Here is an 11974-nt window from a genome sequence, read left to right on the forward strand (position 1 = left end):
GTGCTGTGATTTTCTTTGTTCTTTGTTCTTTGAAATGGGTGCTGGAATGATGGATGTCAGTCACATACAGACTGTATACATGGTGCGGAGGTGCTGCTGGTCGACACAGCCAGGAGTCACACGACACCAGGCTATAGTCCAACAGGTTTATTTGAAATCACAAACTTTCGGAGCGCTGTGCCTTCGTCAGGTGGAAGTGACGAAATAAAATCAAATACAAAGTAATTCACAAGAGGCTGCTTCTGGTGGCAAAAGGGTCAGGATTCTCACAGCGATACCAGGAGCTGCAGATGCTGGAGAATCCGAGATAACAAGGTGTGGAGCTGGATGAACACAGCAGGCCAAGCAGCATCAGGGGAGCAGGAAAGCTGACGTTTCGGGCCTAAACCGTTCTTCAGAAAATGGGTGAGGGGAAGGGGATTCTGAAATAAATAGGGAGAAAGGGGGAGACAGATGGTAGATGGATAGAGGAGAAGATAGATGGAGAGGAGACAGGCAGGTCAAAGAGGAGGGGGATAGAGCCAGTAAAGGTGAGTGTAGGTGGGGAGTTAGGGAAAGGATTGATCAGTCCAGGGAGGATGGACAGGTTGAGGGGGCGGGATGAGGCTGGTAGGTAGGATATGGAGGTGTGGCTTGAGGTGGGAGGAGGGGATAGGTCGGAGGAAGGACAGGTTAGGGAGGTGGGGATGAGCTGGGCAGGTTTTGGGATGTGGTTGGGGGAGGGGAGATTTTGAAGCTTGTGAAGAATTGGCAAATGACCCAGTGGGAACATCGAGACAGAATGTTGCTGTGATCTGGAATGTGCTGCCCGAAAAGGACATTGGGGGCAATTCAACAGGAACATTCAAGAGGAGGCTGGATACTGAAGGTAAGGGGTGATGTGGGAAGGGCAAGTCTCCCACCCACCCCACCGTTACCCCTCCCTCACAGGTTAGGCAGGTGGGGATGAGCTGGGCTGGTTTTGGGATGTCGTGGGGGAAGGGGAGATTTTGAAGCTTGTGAAATCCACATTGATACCATTGGGCTGCAGGGTTCCCAAGCGGAATATGAGTTGCTGTTCCTGCAACCTTCGGGTGGCATCATTGTGGCACTGCAGGAGGTCCATGATGGACATGTCGTCCAAGGAATGGGAGGGGGAGTTGAAATGGTTCGCGACTGGGAGGTGCAGTTGTTTGGTATGACCCAAGCAGAGGTGTTCTGCAAATGCTCCCCAAGCCTCTACTTGGTTTCCCCAATGTAGAGGAGGCCACATCGGTACAGCAGATACAGTATACCACATTGGCAAATGTGCAGGCGAACATCTGTTTGATGTGGAAGGTCTTCTTAGGGCCTGGAATAGGGATGAGGAGAGAGGCGTAGGGGCAGATGTAGTACTTCCTGCGGTTGCAGGGAAAAGTGCCCGGTGTGGTGGGGCTGGTGGGAATGTGGAGCGGACAAGGGAGTCATGGAGAGAGTGGTCTCTCCGGAAAGCAGACAAGGGTGGGGTGGGAAAAATATCTTTGGTGGTGGGATCGGATTGTAGATGGCGGAAGTGTCGGAGGATGATGTGTTGGATCCGGAGTTTGGTGGGGTGGTACGGGATGACGAGTGGGGTTCTGCTCTGGTTATTATTGCAGGGTGGGGGTGTGAGGGATGAGTTGCGGAAAATGCGAGAGACACGGTCGAGGGCGTTCTCGACCACTGTGGAAGGGTGTTGGTGAGTGACTGGTTTAGGGGTTGTGGGGAGTGGATTCGGAGCAGCTACATTGATCCATCAGTGGGAGAATGGTCGAGCCCTTCGAGTGAAGTGGGAATGCCCATGGCTTGTTTGTGGAGAGCGGGCCATTCTGTGGGAAATCCCAGAGACAGGGATGTAGAGCCGGGAATCAGTGGGAGGGGGTTCTGGGCTGGTGCAGGGTGAGATGTAGCGGATTGGGGGTAGGAAAGGAGGGGTGTCTGCTCCCTGCAAGGGCAGGGCTCCTGTACCCCACTCCCTACAATGAGTGTGGGGCAACTGTCCCCCACCTTTCTTCCTGAGATTCTAAATCCTTTCTTCGTAAAAATGGGGGTGCCCACTCTGAGCCGACGGCCCCCACTGGCTGGTCACGGTATGGGCGTAATGGTGCGGGGGCGGGTGTGGTCAATCCCTTAATGATTTATTTAGAAACGGGAGTGGAGGGGGCTGTTATTTCTGACCCCCCCCACCAGTGTTCCATGGGGACTGGCCTGGGGTTGGGGGACAATGATCAGAAAATCGCCTGGCCAACTATAAATGCCCCTTCACCCCTTATTGAACAAAAGCGGTCTGAAGGGGGAGGGTGAATAAATCCAGCCCTCGTGGGGGTGGGGGTTAGATTTGCAGGGCTATGGGGAAAGTGTCATAGGGGAGTGGGGAGTGGAACTAATGGAACAGCACAGAGGGCTAACACAGGCTCAATGCACTGAATGGCCTCCACTGATCCACTGAAGGGCAGCGATTCCAATGGCATGGGAAATGAAACTTTGGTCAAAAGCTGTGATGGGTCTTGTCCACTAATCCTTGACACCGAGAACAGCCAATCCAGGTTTTAATTCCAGTTTCCGATCATCTCCAGACTTTATTTCTGCGCTTCACCATGGTTAGGCCTGCTCTGTGCAGTATCAGTTTTTGCTGAGGCTCGAACTACACATTCCTTTAAGTTGATGGTGTTCTCAGTCATGGCCAGGCGGCCGTTACTAAAATGAGAAACACTGACTGTCGCGCACCACCCCCCCCCCCCCCCCCCCATCACATCCCCACCCCTCACCTACTCCTCCCCCTACACCTGAACAGTTCCCACAGTCACGAGCTACCCCAGTGGCAGGGGCCTGCCATCTCTCCAAGGTTCAGGGTTACTCAGTGTGCGCTTTTTGCTGTGGGTGGGGTTGGCTTTGGAGCGGGTATTGTGGCTGGGCCGTTACATCAGTGCCAGCTTTCTCTGGGGCACGTCCATTGTGGAGTTGGAGCAGTGGCAGCTCGCACTGTGTGCATTTGGACACTCGGTATGATCCCACAGACCCTAATCCTCTTCACCCTGCTCTCCCTGAACTCCATCTGGGCTGAGGATGAGGCGACCGTCGAGGGGGAGTGGGAGAAGAACCCCAAAGATGTGGAGAAACAATTTGAAAGCCTCCGCTCCTCCGAAGGTAGGAGTCATAGAAAATTGTAGCAGGCCATTCAACTTGTCATGCGTAATGCTGACTCTTTGAGTGTGCACTTGTGTTTAACTGAAGATAGTTACTTAGTGTCCGTAACTCTATATATTCCTCATCGTCAAGTTCCTTCCTTTAAAATTATTTTTGAAATGGGCTTCCGGCAGATGCTGGCAATCACTCCCTAAGTGATCAGCTGAAAGGATTAGAGAGGGTCAGTCAAGAGGAGATTCATGTCCGAGGATTGGATCATTAAATTCTTTCTGATGTGAGAGATGCAGTTTGCGGTGTTCAGGTTGTCAGTAACCTGCCCCTTAACCATTTGCTGCCTCAATCTCCAACTGATTAAACTCACACACAGCGTGGACTGCTCCAGCTTTACCCTTGGATTCTATGGGCAGTACATCCAACAATCTGACCCGTGTGCCAACTCTCTGCTCAGCTGCTGCTCTGTGGTACTTTGTGACCCAGTCTGGGCATCGTTACAGGCGTCGCTCACCGTCTCCCTGAGAATAATTCACCTGGGTCACAGAGAAACCTGGGGGGGGGGATGGTCAAAAAACAACACACACACGCCACCGTTGGCAATGCAATGCTCCGGGGGGGATGGTACACACTGTGGGTGTAGAGATGTAGACAGGTTTAGCAAAGGGGGCAACAAGGGGGCAGATGGAGCTTTTTATAAATTTATTCATTTGTGCCACGTGGGCATCACTGGCTGGGCCCAGCATTTATTGTCCGTCCCTAGTTGCCTCTTGAGAAGGTGGGGGTGGGGGTAGCTGACTTCTCGAACCACTGCTGTCCACCTGCTGTGGGTTGACCCACAATGTCCTTAGGGAGGGAATTCCACGATTGTGACCCAGCGACAGTGAAGGAACGGGGATATATTTCCAAGTCAGAATGGTGAGTGGTTTGGAGGGAATCTTGCAGGGGATGGTGTTCCCATGTATCTGCTGCCCCTGTCCCTCTGGATGGAAGTGGTAATGGGTTTGGAAGGAAGATCCTTGGTAAATTTCTTTGGAGTACAACATAGGGAAGTGAGATATTATTTGTTAGTTATATGAATAGAAAAGAACAATATCTTTTAAAACACGTGAAACTTGTACATTTCTTGGATTAATCCTGACATGGGAAACATGAGGGTGCAGCCAGTGATCAGGAAGACAAGTGGGATGTTGACTTTCACTGGGGCACAAAAATAAACACAGTTTTCTTCTGCGTAGGGCTTTGCGGAGGCAGCATGGGTAGTGTCAGTCTTCAAATCTCAGGGGCTGCAGTGAAGGTCATTAGACTGGTTCCCGCAATGAGGCCCCTGATTGGTACAAACTAGGTCAATGTTCTTTGGAGTTTAGAAGAACAAAAGGTGATTACAAGGAAACATACAATATTCTAAAGGGAGGAGGTTGGGCAGGGTCAGCACTGGAAGGAGGTCTCTACTAAAACAGGAGGGCGCAGTCTCAGGACAAAGTGGACAATCATTTTGGACCAAGATGAGAAGAGACATGACTCAAAGGGTGGGAGCAATTGGTATCCATTCTCTCAGAGGGCTGTGGAATATATTTAAGACTGTGCTTTCAGAAAAACGAGTCAGAGGGTTAGAAAATAGCCATGAAGCAGAGAATCAACCATGATGTTACAGAATGGTCAGCAGGACTCATGGGGCTGAATGGCCTCCAACTGCTCCTGTTTCTTGTGTTCTTATACATTAATTGTTCTAACAAAACTTCATGGCACAAAACATTCAGCAGCCAGAGATTTTATACTGTGTTCACTTGCCTGGAACAATCTCCCACTCGATCTATACTCTACAGCTGAGCTACTGCCTGTGAGAAAATTATAAGAAGCTCACGAGTTATTGATTTCAAAGCTAATCATTGAACTGAAGTTGGCAACACACAACCCACAAAGGAAAAACAAATACCTGGAAGGAAGAGAGAGAGCAAGAGGGAGAGAAAAAGAATCAGAAAGAAAAAGAGAGGAAGAAAGGGAGAGCAAGAAAGAAAGAGGGACAGAGAGAGAAACAGAAATTAAAGACCTGCAGTTGTCAAGGAACCTTCAAGGAGACAAATGCTTTATAAATGGAAGTGTAATCCTCTGAGTAGCTCATATTGTGAACAGGAGGATAATTAAAAAGACGGCAGTCTGGGAGAGAGACATATTTGCTCCCGTTAAGGAACACACTGGGACAGGGGTTAAAAGTGACTGCCAGACCCAGCCCATGGGTGGCAGGGATGTTCTACTGACTGAACTAGTGAGCTGTCAAGGTCACAGCTTTGGGGTTTGCCATTAAACACCCCTGCACTACAGGTACAGAAAGGAAAACGTTACCTTCACCTTCAATCAACCAGCATGGAGAACATTCCCAGGATCTACTGCTCCATTACCAACTTCAATGATAAAGCAGCATCCACTGATATGACGGCAATGTTTGACGAGCTAGTTTTCACAGATAGCTCAGAGATTGAACCCTTCTTTAAAACTGTTTTTCAGACACACTGGTTAGACCCAATCTGTGTGTTTGTGTGCTCAGTTATCATTTCTCCTTGTGCTCAGTAACTGATAAACTCACTGTTTTCTGGATCAAGAAAACCTGGTTAAATTGCCCTTGATGTCAGTGTTTTCCTAGAATTAGAGGAAGTTAATTTTTGAGGACTTAGAAGTTCTTTCCTTTGAACAAGCTTCGGTGAAGCACTCGTGATTTGAATTTCGCCTGGGAGGCAGAAAGACCAGCAATTGTAAAAGGGGTGCATTCTGCGGTGGAAGGGTTTATGGGTGGAAACTGTAGATGGTGAAACAGAGAGATTAGTGGGAGGCAGATTAAAATCGGTTTTGGTCAGCGAGGGCTTAGACCTCAGAAACTAACCAAAGGGAAGATTTTCGACAGAAAGGAGAAGTGCCCACAGTAGACGACATAGCAACTTTCTGAGACTGACTCTCATGAAATTGCGAAGGGGCCTGACAACAGATGAAAGTGTCCCAGACAATGCTGAAGCAAAGGGCACATTAACAAGCCTGTACCCGAAGATTTATGTCAGCCTTTTGCCCAATAATCATAGAATCCCTACAGTATGGACTCTTTGCAAAGGAGCCCACCCAGATCCATTCCTGAAAACCTGCATTTCCCATGGCCCATCCACCAAACCTACGCAAATTTGGCAATTTAGCATGGCCAATCCACCTAAACTGTACATCTTTGGACTGTGGGAGGAAACCAAAGCACCCAGATATGGGGAGAATGTGAAAACTCCACACAGACAGTCGCCCAAGGGTGGAATCAAACCCTGGCCCTGAACCCTGAGAGGCAGCAGTGCTAACCACTGAGCCATCACGCTGTGTGTCAGGTACAAACCAAAAAGCTCAGTTCAGTGGCTGGTACAGAAGAGCGAAGTAGCTCAGCATTTGATTAGCTCAACAAAGCAAAAGCGAAGGCTATGTCAGGTCAACATGGGAAAGCAACATTACCATGGACAGGAGGCCAGGCCAATCCCACTGCCCCTGACCTGGAGGATCAGAGCAGAGAAGGATTGCAAAGAGAAACATGGGTGAGAGCACATTGAGCTTTCTACACGCTGGCTAATCAATTCAGAAACAGTGGCCAGTGAGCACACACAAAGCTGTGACTGTATTCACTGACTTCTCTGAGATAATCCAGGCAGCACTCCCCCCTCTACCCCACATCTCATGAACGTGGGAGAGGGCCATAAGGAAATCTTCTGATCAGCGTGGCGCAGTGCAGTTAGCCCAGGATCGGGAGCAGATTAACCAACCGCTAAAGCACCAAATAATCCAAACAAAAACAGAAATTGCTGAAAAAACTCAACACGTCCAGCAGCTGGACTGAGAGATGCTGCACAGTTTTTGAATTAACCTGTGACAATAAATGGAGAGAGAGGCTAAATAATGAAAAGGAGTCAGTTCCTCACACTCTTTGTCTGGAACTCGGTGATTTGGGAAATCCTGCTCAGCAATTAATCAAACAGGGGAAGTCAGAATGAAACATTGAAGCTAAAACAAAACTTCCACCTCCCAGAGCGAACAGCATTGACCACATCAGAGCTTATCACAGAAAAGCAGGTAAAAATTCACTCCATTCACCAGCTCAACAGGTCACAAACTAAAACCTCACGGAAAGGGTTCGGGCTTTGGGTCCAGCCAATGATTTTAAAATAATTGATATTCCATAGTCAGTACAGAGGCAGTGCCACACTGTCAGAGGGTCAGTACTGAGGGAGCGACGCACTGTCGGAGGGTCAGTGCTGAGGGAGCGACGCACTGTCGGAGGGTCAGTGCTGAGGGAGTGGACACTGTCGGACGATCAGTGCTGAGAGAGTGCTGCACTGTAGGAGGATCAGTACTGAGGGAGTCCCACACTGTCAGAGGGTCAGTGCTGAGGGAGCACCGCACTGTTGGAGGGTCAGTACTGAGGGGACGCCGCACTGTCGGAGGGATTGTTCTCTATCTGAGTTATCTAATTATGAGTGTTTTACAGATGCACCTAGAAGAATTTGGGTCCTAAAAAATGTCTCGACCACTGAAGATTTTATCAATGAGGCTCCAATTTGTGTCATCGGATTTATCAAGGTCTGTGATATCCTTCATTCCCTCGTTGTCAGTCTTAGACCATCTGTGTTGTACCACACCCCAACCTCTCAGCACTGAGCTGGTGTTGTATTGTCAGAGGGTCAGTGCTGAGGGAGTGCCGCACTGTCGGAGGGTCAGTACTGAGGGAGTGCCGCACTGTCGGAGGGTCAGTGCTGAGGGAGTGCCGCACTGTCGGAGGATCAGTGCTGAGGGAGCGCCGCACTGTCGGAGGGTCAGTGCTGAGGGAGTGCCGCACTGTCGGAGGGTCAATACTGAGGGAGTGCCGCACTGTCGGAGGGTCAGTGCTGAGGGAGGGCCGCACTCTCAGAGGGTCAGTGCTGAGGGAGTGCCACACTGTCGGAGGGTCAGTGCTGAGGGAGCGCCGCACTGTCGGAGGGTCAGTGCTGAGGGAGTGCTGCACTGTCGGAGGGTCAGTGCTGAGGGAGCGCCGCACTGTCGGAGGGTCAGTGCTGAGGGAGCACCGCACTGTCGGAGGGTCAGTGCTGAGGGAGTGCCGCACTGTCGGAGGGGCTTTCTTTGAGATGAGATGTGATAGTAGGGCCTTGTTTCCCAGTGAATTCTGTTTAATGTGCTCTCCATCGGTAGAGTTACAATGGTATCTGTGCAGTAAGATGTATTTCACCAGCAGTATTGATGGAGATGGTTTTGTCATTGGCCTGTTCTGTTTGTGAGCTCTTGCTGTGTATAAATGTTCTGCCACATGTGCTGTGGTAAACTGCCCACTTAGTGACTCTCTGTAGTGCATCTTCATTAGCTGGGCCATACATCAGGCTGAGAGACTGAGAAGTGCTGTGAAAGAGGCGGGCTCCTGTTCTGTTCAGTATCTTGTACGCTCGTGGCTTGAGAGAGTGTACCTTGACAGAGACGTACCATCTGTCCATCGCTCCTGAGGGCTTCTGTGACATTTCCTCATCAGCTGCTGCTTCTGTTTCATGTTTGTTCCATGAAACAGTGTCAGTGCCCACCTGGGAGACCCTCGGTATCACTCACCAGGCAGGGGTTCAGGAGAGGGGCTGGCGTGGCTGTTTCCTACAATTCCTGTATTTGCCAGCCCTGAGCAGTGAGTATTGTGGGATTGCTTCCTTCCTGAGTTGTCCCTTGGCCATTCCCACAGGATCTGGAATCTGACTCCGCAGTGACGTTTAATGATGTTGTGGACACTGTCAGGAATTTACCTTTCGGTATCACTTCAGAGAGTTCTGTCTGGCAGAAGTATAACATCACTCACAACACGATCAGCCTCTTCAAGAAGGTAAGAGACAGGCCCAGGTTCAGCCCCAATAAAAGCAAATCCTACCCAAGCTGTCACCACCTAATGACGAATTTCAAACCCTCTCCCTCCTCGCTACATTGAGTGATTCCAGACTCAACATCAAACTGTCTCTGCTCCAGACCGTAAATACTCCCTGGGCTAACAAACCCCATCTCCCATCCCCCTCTCTCCCCATGCTAACATCTCCCCTCCCCCTCTCTCCCCATGCTGACATCTCCCCACCCCCTCTCTCCCCATGCTAACATCTCCCCACCCTCTCTCTCCCCATGCTAACATCTCCCCACCCCTTCTGTCCCCATGCTAATATCTCCCCACCTCCTCTCTCCCCATGCTAAGATCTCCCCTGCCCCTCTCTCCCCATGCTAACATCTCCTGACCATCTCTTGCCCCGTGCTAACATCTCCCCACCCTCTCTCATCCCCATGCTAACATCTCCCATCCCCCTCTCACCCCATGCTAACATCTCCCCTCCCCCTCTCTCCCCATGCTAACATCTCCCAACCCCCTCTCTCCCCATGCTAACATCTCCCAACCCCCTCTCTCCCCATGCTAACATCTCCCAACCCCCTCTCACCCCATGCTAACATCTCCCAACCCCCTCTCACCCCATGCTGACATCTCCCCTCCCCCTCTCACCCCATGCTAACATCTCCCAACCCCCTCTCTCCCCATGCTAACATCTCCCAACCCCTTCTCTCCCCATGCTAACATCTCCCCACCCCTCTCTCCCCATGCTAACATCTTCCCCACCCCCAACCCCACCCCCAGCTAACTTCTCCTTTACCTCCTCCACCTCTTCCCACTTCTTCCTGGATTTGATATGGATTTCATTAGTGACTGTTTTTCTGTCTGTAATCTCCCCGGCTTCCCCCACAGGGATTTTGATTCTCCCCCCCGAGTGGTTTTCCTGTTTAAATGCAGGGTGAGGAACATGTCAGGAAGGAACATAAACCCACTCAAACCCCTTCCTCAGAAATGGGGTGTTGGATACAAAGTGATTCAGACGTGATTATTTTCTCCCAGCTTGCTGTGTAATCTTGGACTCTGAGCAAACTCCACTCTCTGGCCACTTTCCCCTGATCCGAGGATATCACAGCTCCGGCTGTAATGTCAGGAACAGCCCTAACATGGCCTGCTGGCAAAATTCGGAAACACCGTCTGCCCCTGCCCCGTCTCAGCTCTTCCCCCGGTCTCGTGGACAGGCTGGGCCTGAGCAGATTGAGTCAGTTGGACAGTGCAATGACAGTTGACCTTCGCAAAGTCGGGGGGGGCTCCATAACCCCGATCACTGGCTAACAAACTGGGAATGGGTGGCCTTCAGGCATTACTCTCTAATCAATATGTGCAGAGACATTATTACACACCTCTGGAACAAGTGGAACTTGAACTCTGCTGAAGCAGCCTTCATCCATTGAGAATCATAGAATCCCTACTCTGTGGGAGCAGGCCATTCGGCCCTTTGAATTCACACTGCCCCTCCAAAAAGCATCCCACCCAGACCCACACCCAACATTAGCTCTGTAACCTAGCCTGCACCTCCCTGGACACTGTGGGTGATTTCCCACGGCCAATCCACCCTAAGCTGCGCATCTTTGGACTGTGGGAGGAGACCGGAGCACCTGAAGGAAACCCACACAGAATGTGCAAACTCTACACAGACGGTTGCCTGAGGGTGGGGTCGAACCCGGGCCCCTGGTGCTGTGAGGAGCTAACCACTGTGCAAGCTTAGTCACAAGTGTGACGCCCTCCTTTGCTAAATAGCCTGCCAAGTATCATTTGAGGCATGGATGTAGAGAGGCTCTGGAGCGTGATAGGAATCCCCAGAACTGGAGCTCAATGATGGGGATGGGGAGAGCAGAGCTGACTGGAAGCTGGGGATTGGGATAGGACTGTGAGGGAGCTGAAAATGCTATCTGTTCTTTCTTGTAGTTTGACGAAGGGCGTGTGGACTTTGAGTTTAATGAAGGGGAGCTGGACCATGACAAAATCATCCAGTTTCTTCGACAGAATGAGATGCGCCTGGTCATCGAGTACAATCACATGGTAATGTGCTGCAGCCATCTCCCAGATCCCAAACCGAGAGGGCCAGTGAGGTACATCACTCCCTATGGAAGTTCAGCTCTTTCAGAGGCTGTAAAACACCAGGGCAGGAATACAGGTTACTGGGCTGTTACTGGGCTGTTACTGAGCTGTTACTGAGCTGTTACTGGGCTGTTACTGGGCTGTTACTGAGCTGTTACTGGGCTGTTACTGGGCTGTTACTGGGCTGTTACTGAGCTGTTACTGAGCTGTTACTGAGCTGTTACTGGGCTGTTACTGAGCTGTTACTGAGCTGTTACTGAGCTGTTACTGGGCTGTTACTGGGCTGGAATGGGAGGCTGGAAAAAGAACTCAGATAAACCATAACAAGAGGAACACAATGATTTAGGATTGATATCAGTGAGATCTCTGACAAGGATTGACCTCTTCTATGGGGAATCCCCAGGACAGGGTAAAGGGGGAATCAAAGGCTGTGATTGGAAGGCAAGTTATTTTATAATGGCTGGGTTCAGATAGACCAATGACGTTCCGCGTCCATTTTGAACACACGAAGATAAACCTGTCAGCAAATGAATTTTGAGTTAACAGGGATTCAGGAGATCCTGAAATCCCAGGTGGGGAATTCCTCGCCAGTGAATCAGCTTCTTCTGAAGGAGTCAGAAGGTAAGGAAATTTCAAAAGTCAGCTAAGGATGAGACTTAAGACACAAACAGGGAACAATGGAGAAACTCAGCACATCTGGCAGCATCTATGGAGAGACCGAGAGAGAGATAGAGGCAGAGTTACTATTTCAGGGCTAGTCACCCTCTCTCAGAACTATCCAATTGGTCATTGGGAGGTGGGACACTGTGGTGACGGGCAGTTCAGGAAACCAATGGTGGGAGAGAGGTGTTGGGTGGTCCCTGAGAT

At 50.4% G+C, this 11974-nt stretch overlaps 1 protein-coding gene across 2 annotated transcripts in view; it reads left to right on the top strand.

Moving 5' to 3' along the window:
* The first annotated feature begins 2799 nt into the window (after nucleotides 1–2799).
* Nucleotides 2800–11974, top strand: part of LOC132206431 (endoplasmic reticulum resident protein 27-like) — a 20465-nt gene continuing 11290 nt past the window's right edge. Inside the window, exons 1-4 of one of the 2 annotated variants that reach the window (XM_059640566.1) lie at nucleotides 2800–3144; nucleotides 7640–7731; nucleotides 8867–9004; nucleotides 10955–11068. In XM_059640566.1, the coding sequence (XP_059496549.1) occupies nucleotides 3003–3144; nucleotides 7640–7731; nucleotides 8867–9004; nucleotides 10955–11068 (486 nt within the window). In that variant the 5' untranslated portion in view covers nucleotides 2800–3002. The remainder of the gene's footprint in view (nucleotides 3145–7639; nucleotides 7732–8866; nucleotides 9005–10954; nucleotides 11069–11974) is intronic. The other variant, XM_059640567.1, reaches the window with a different exon arrangement.

Source organism: Stegostoma tigrinum, chromosome 38 (assembly GCF_030684315.1).
Source record: "Stegostoma tigrinum isolate sSteTig4 chromosome 38, sSteTig4.hap1, whole genome shotgun sequence".
NCBI classification, from domain to species: domain Eukaryota; kingdom Metazoa; phylum Chordata; class Chondrichthyes; order Orectolobiformes; family Stegostomatidae; genus Stegostoma; species Stegostoma tigrinum.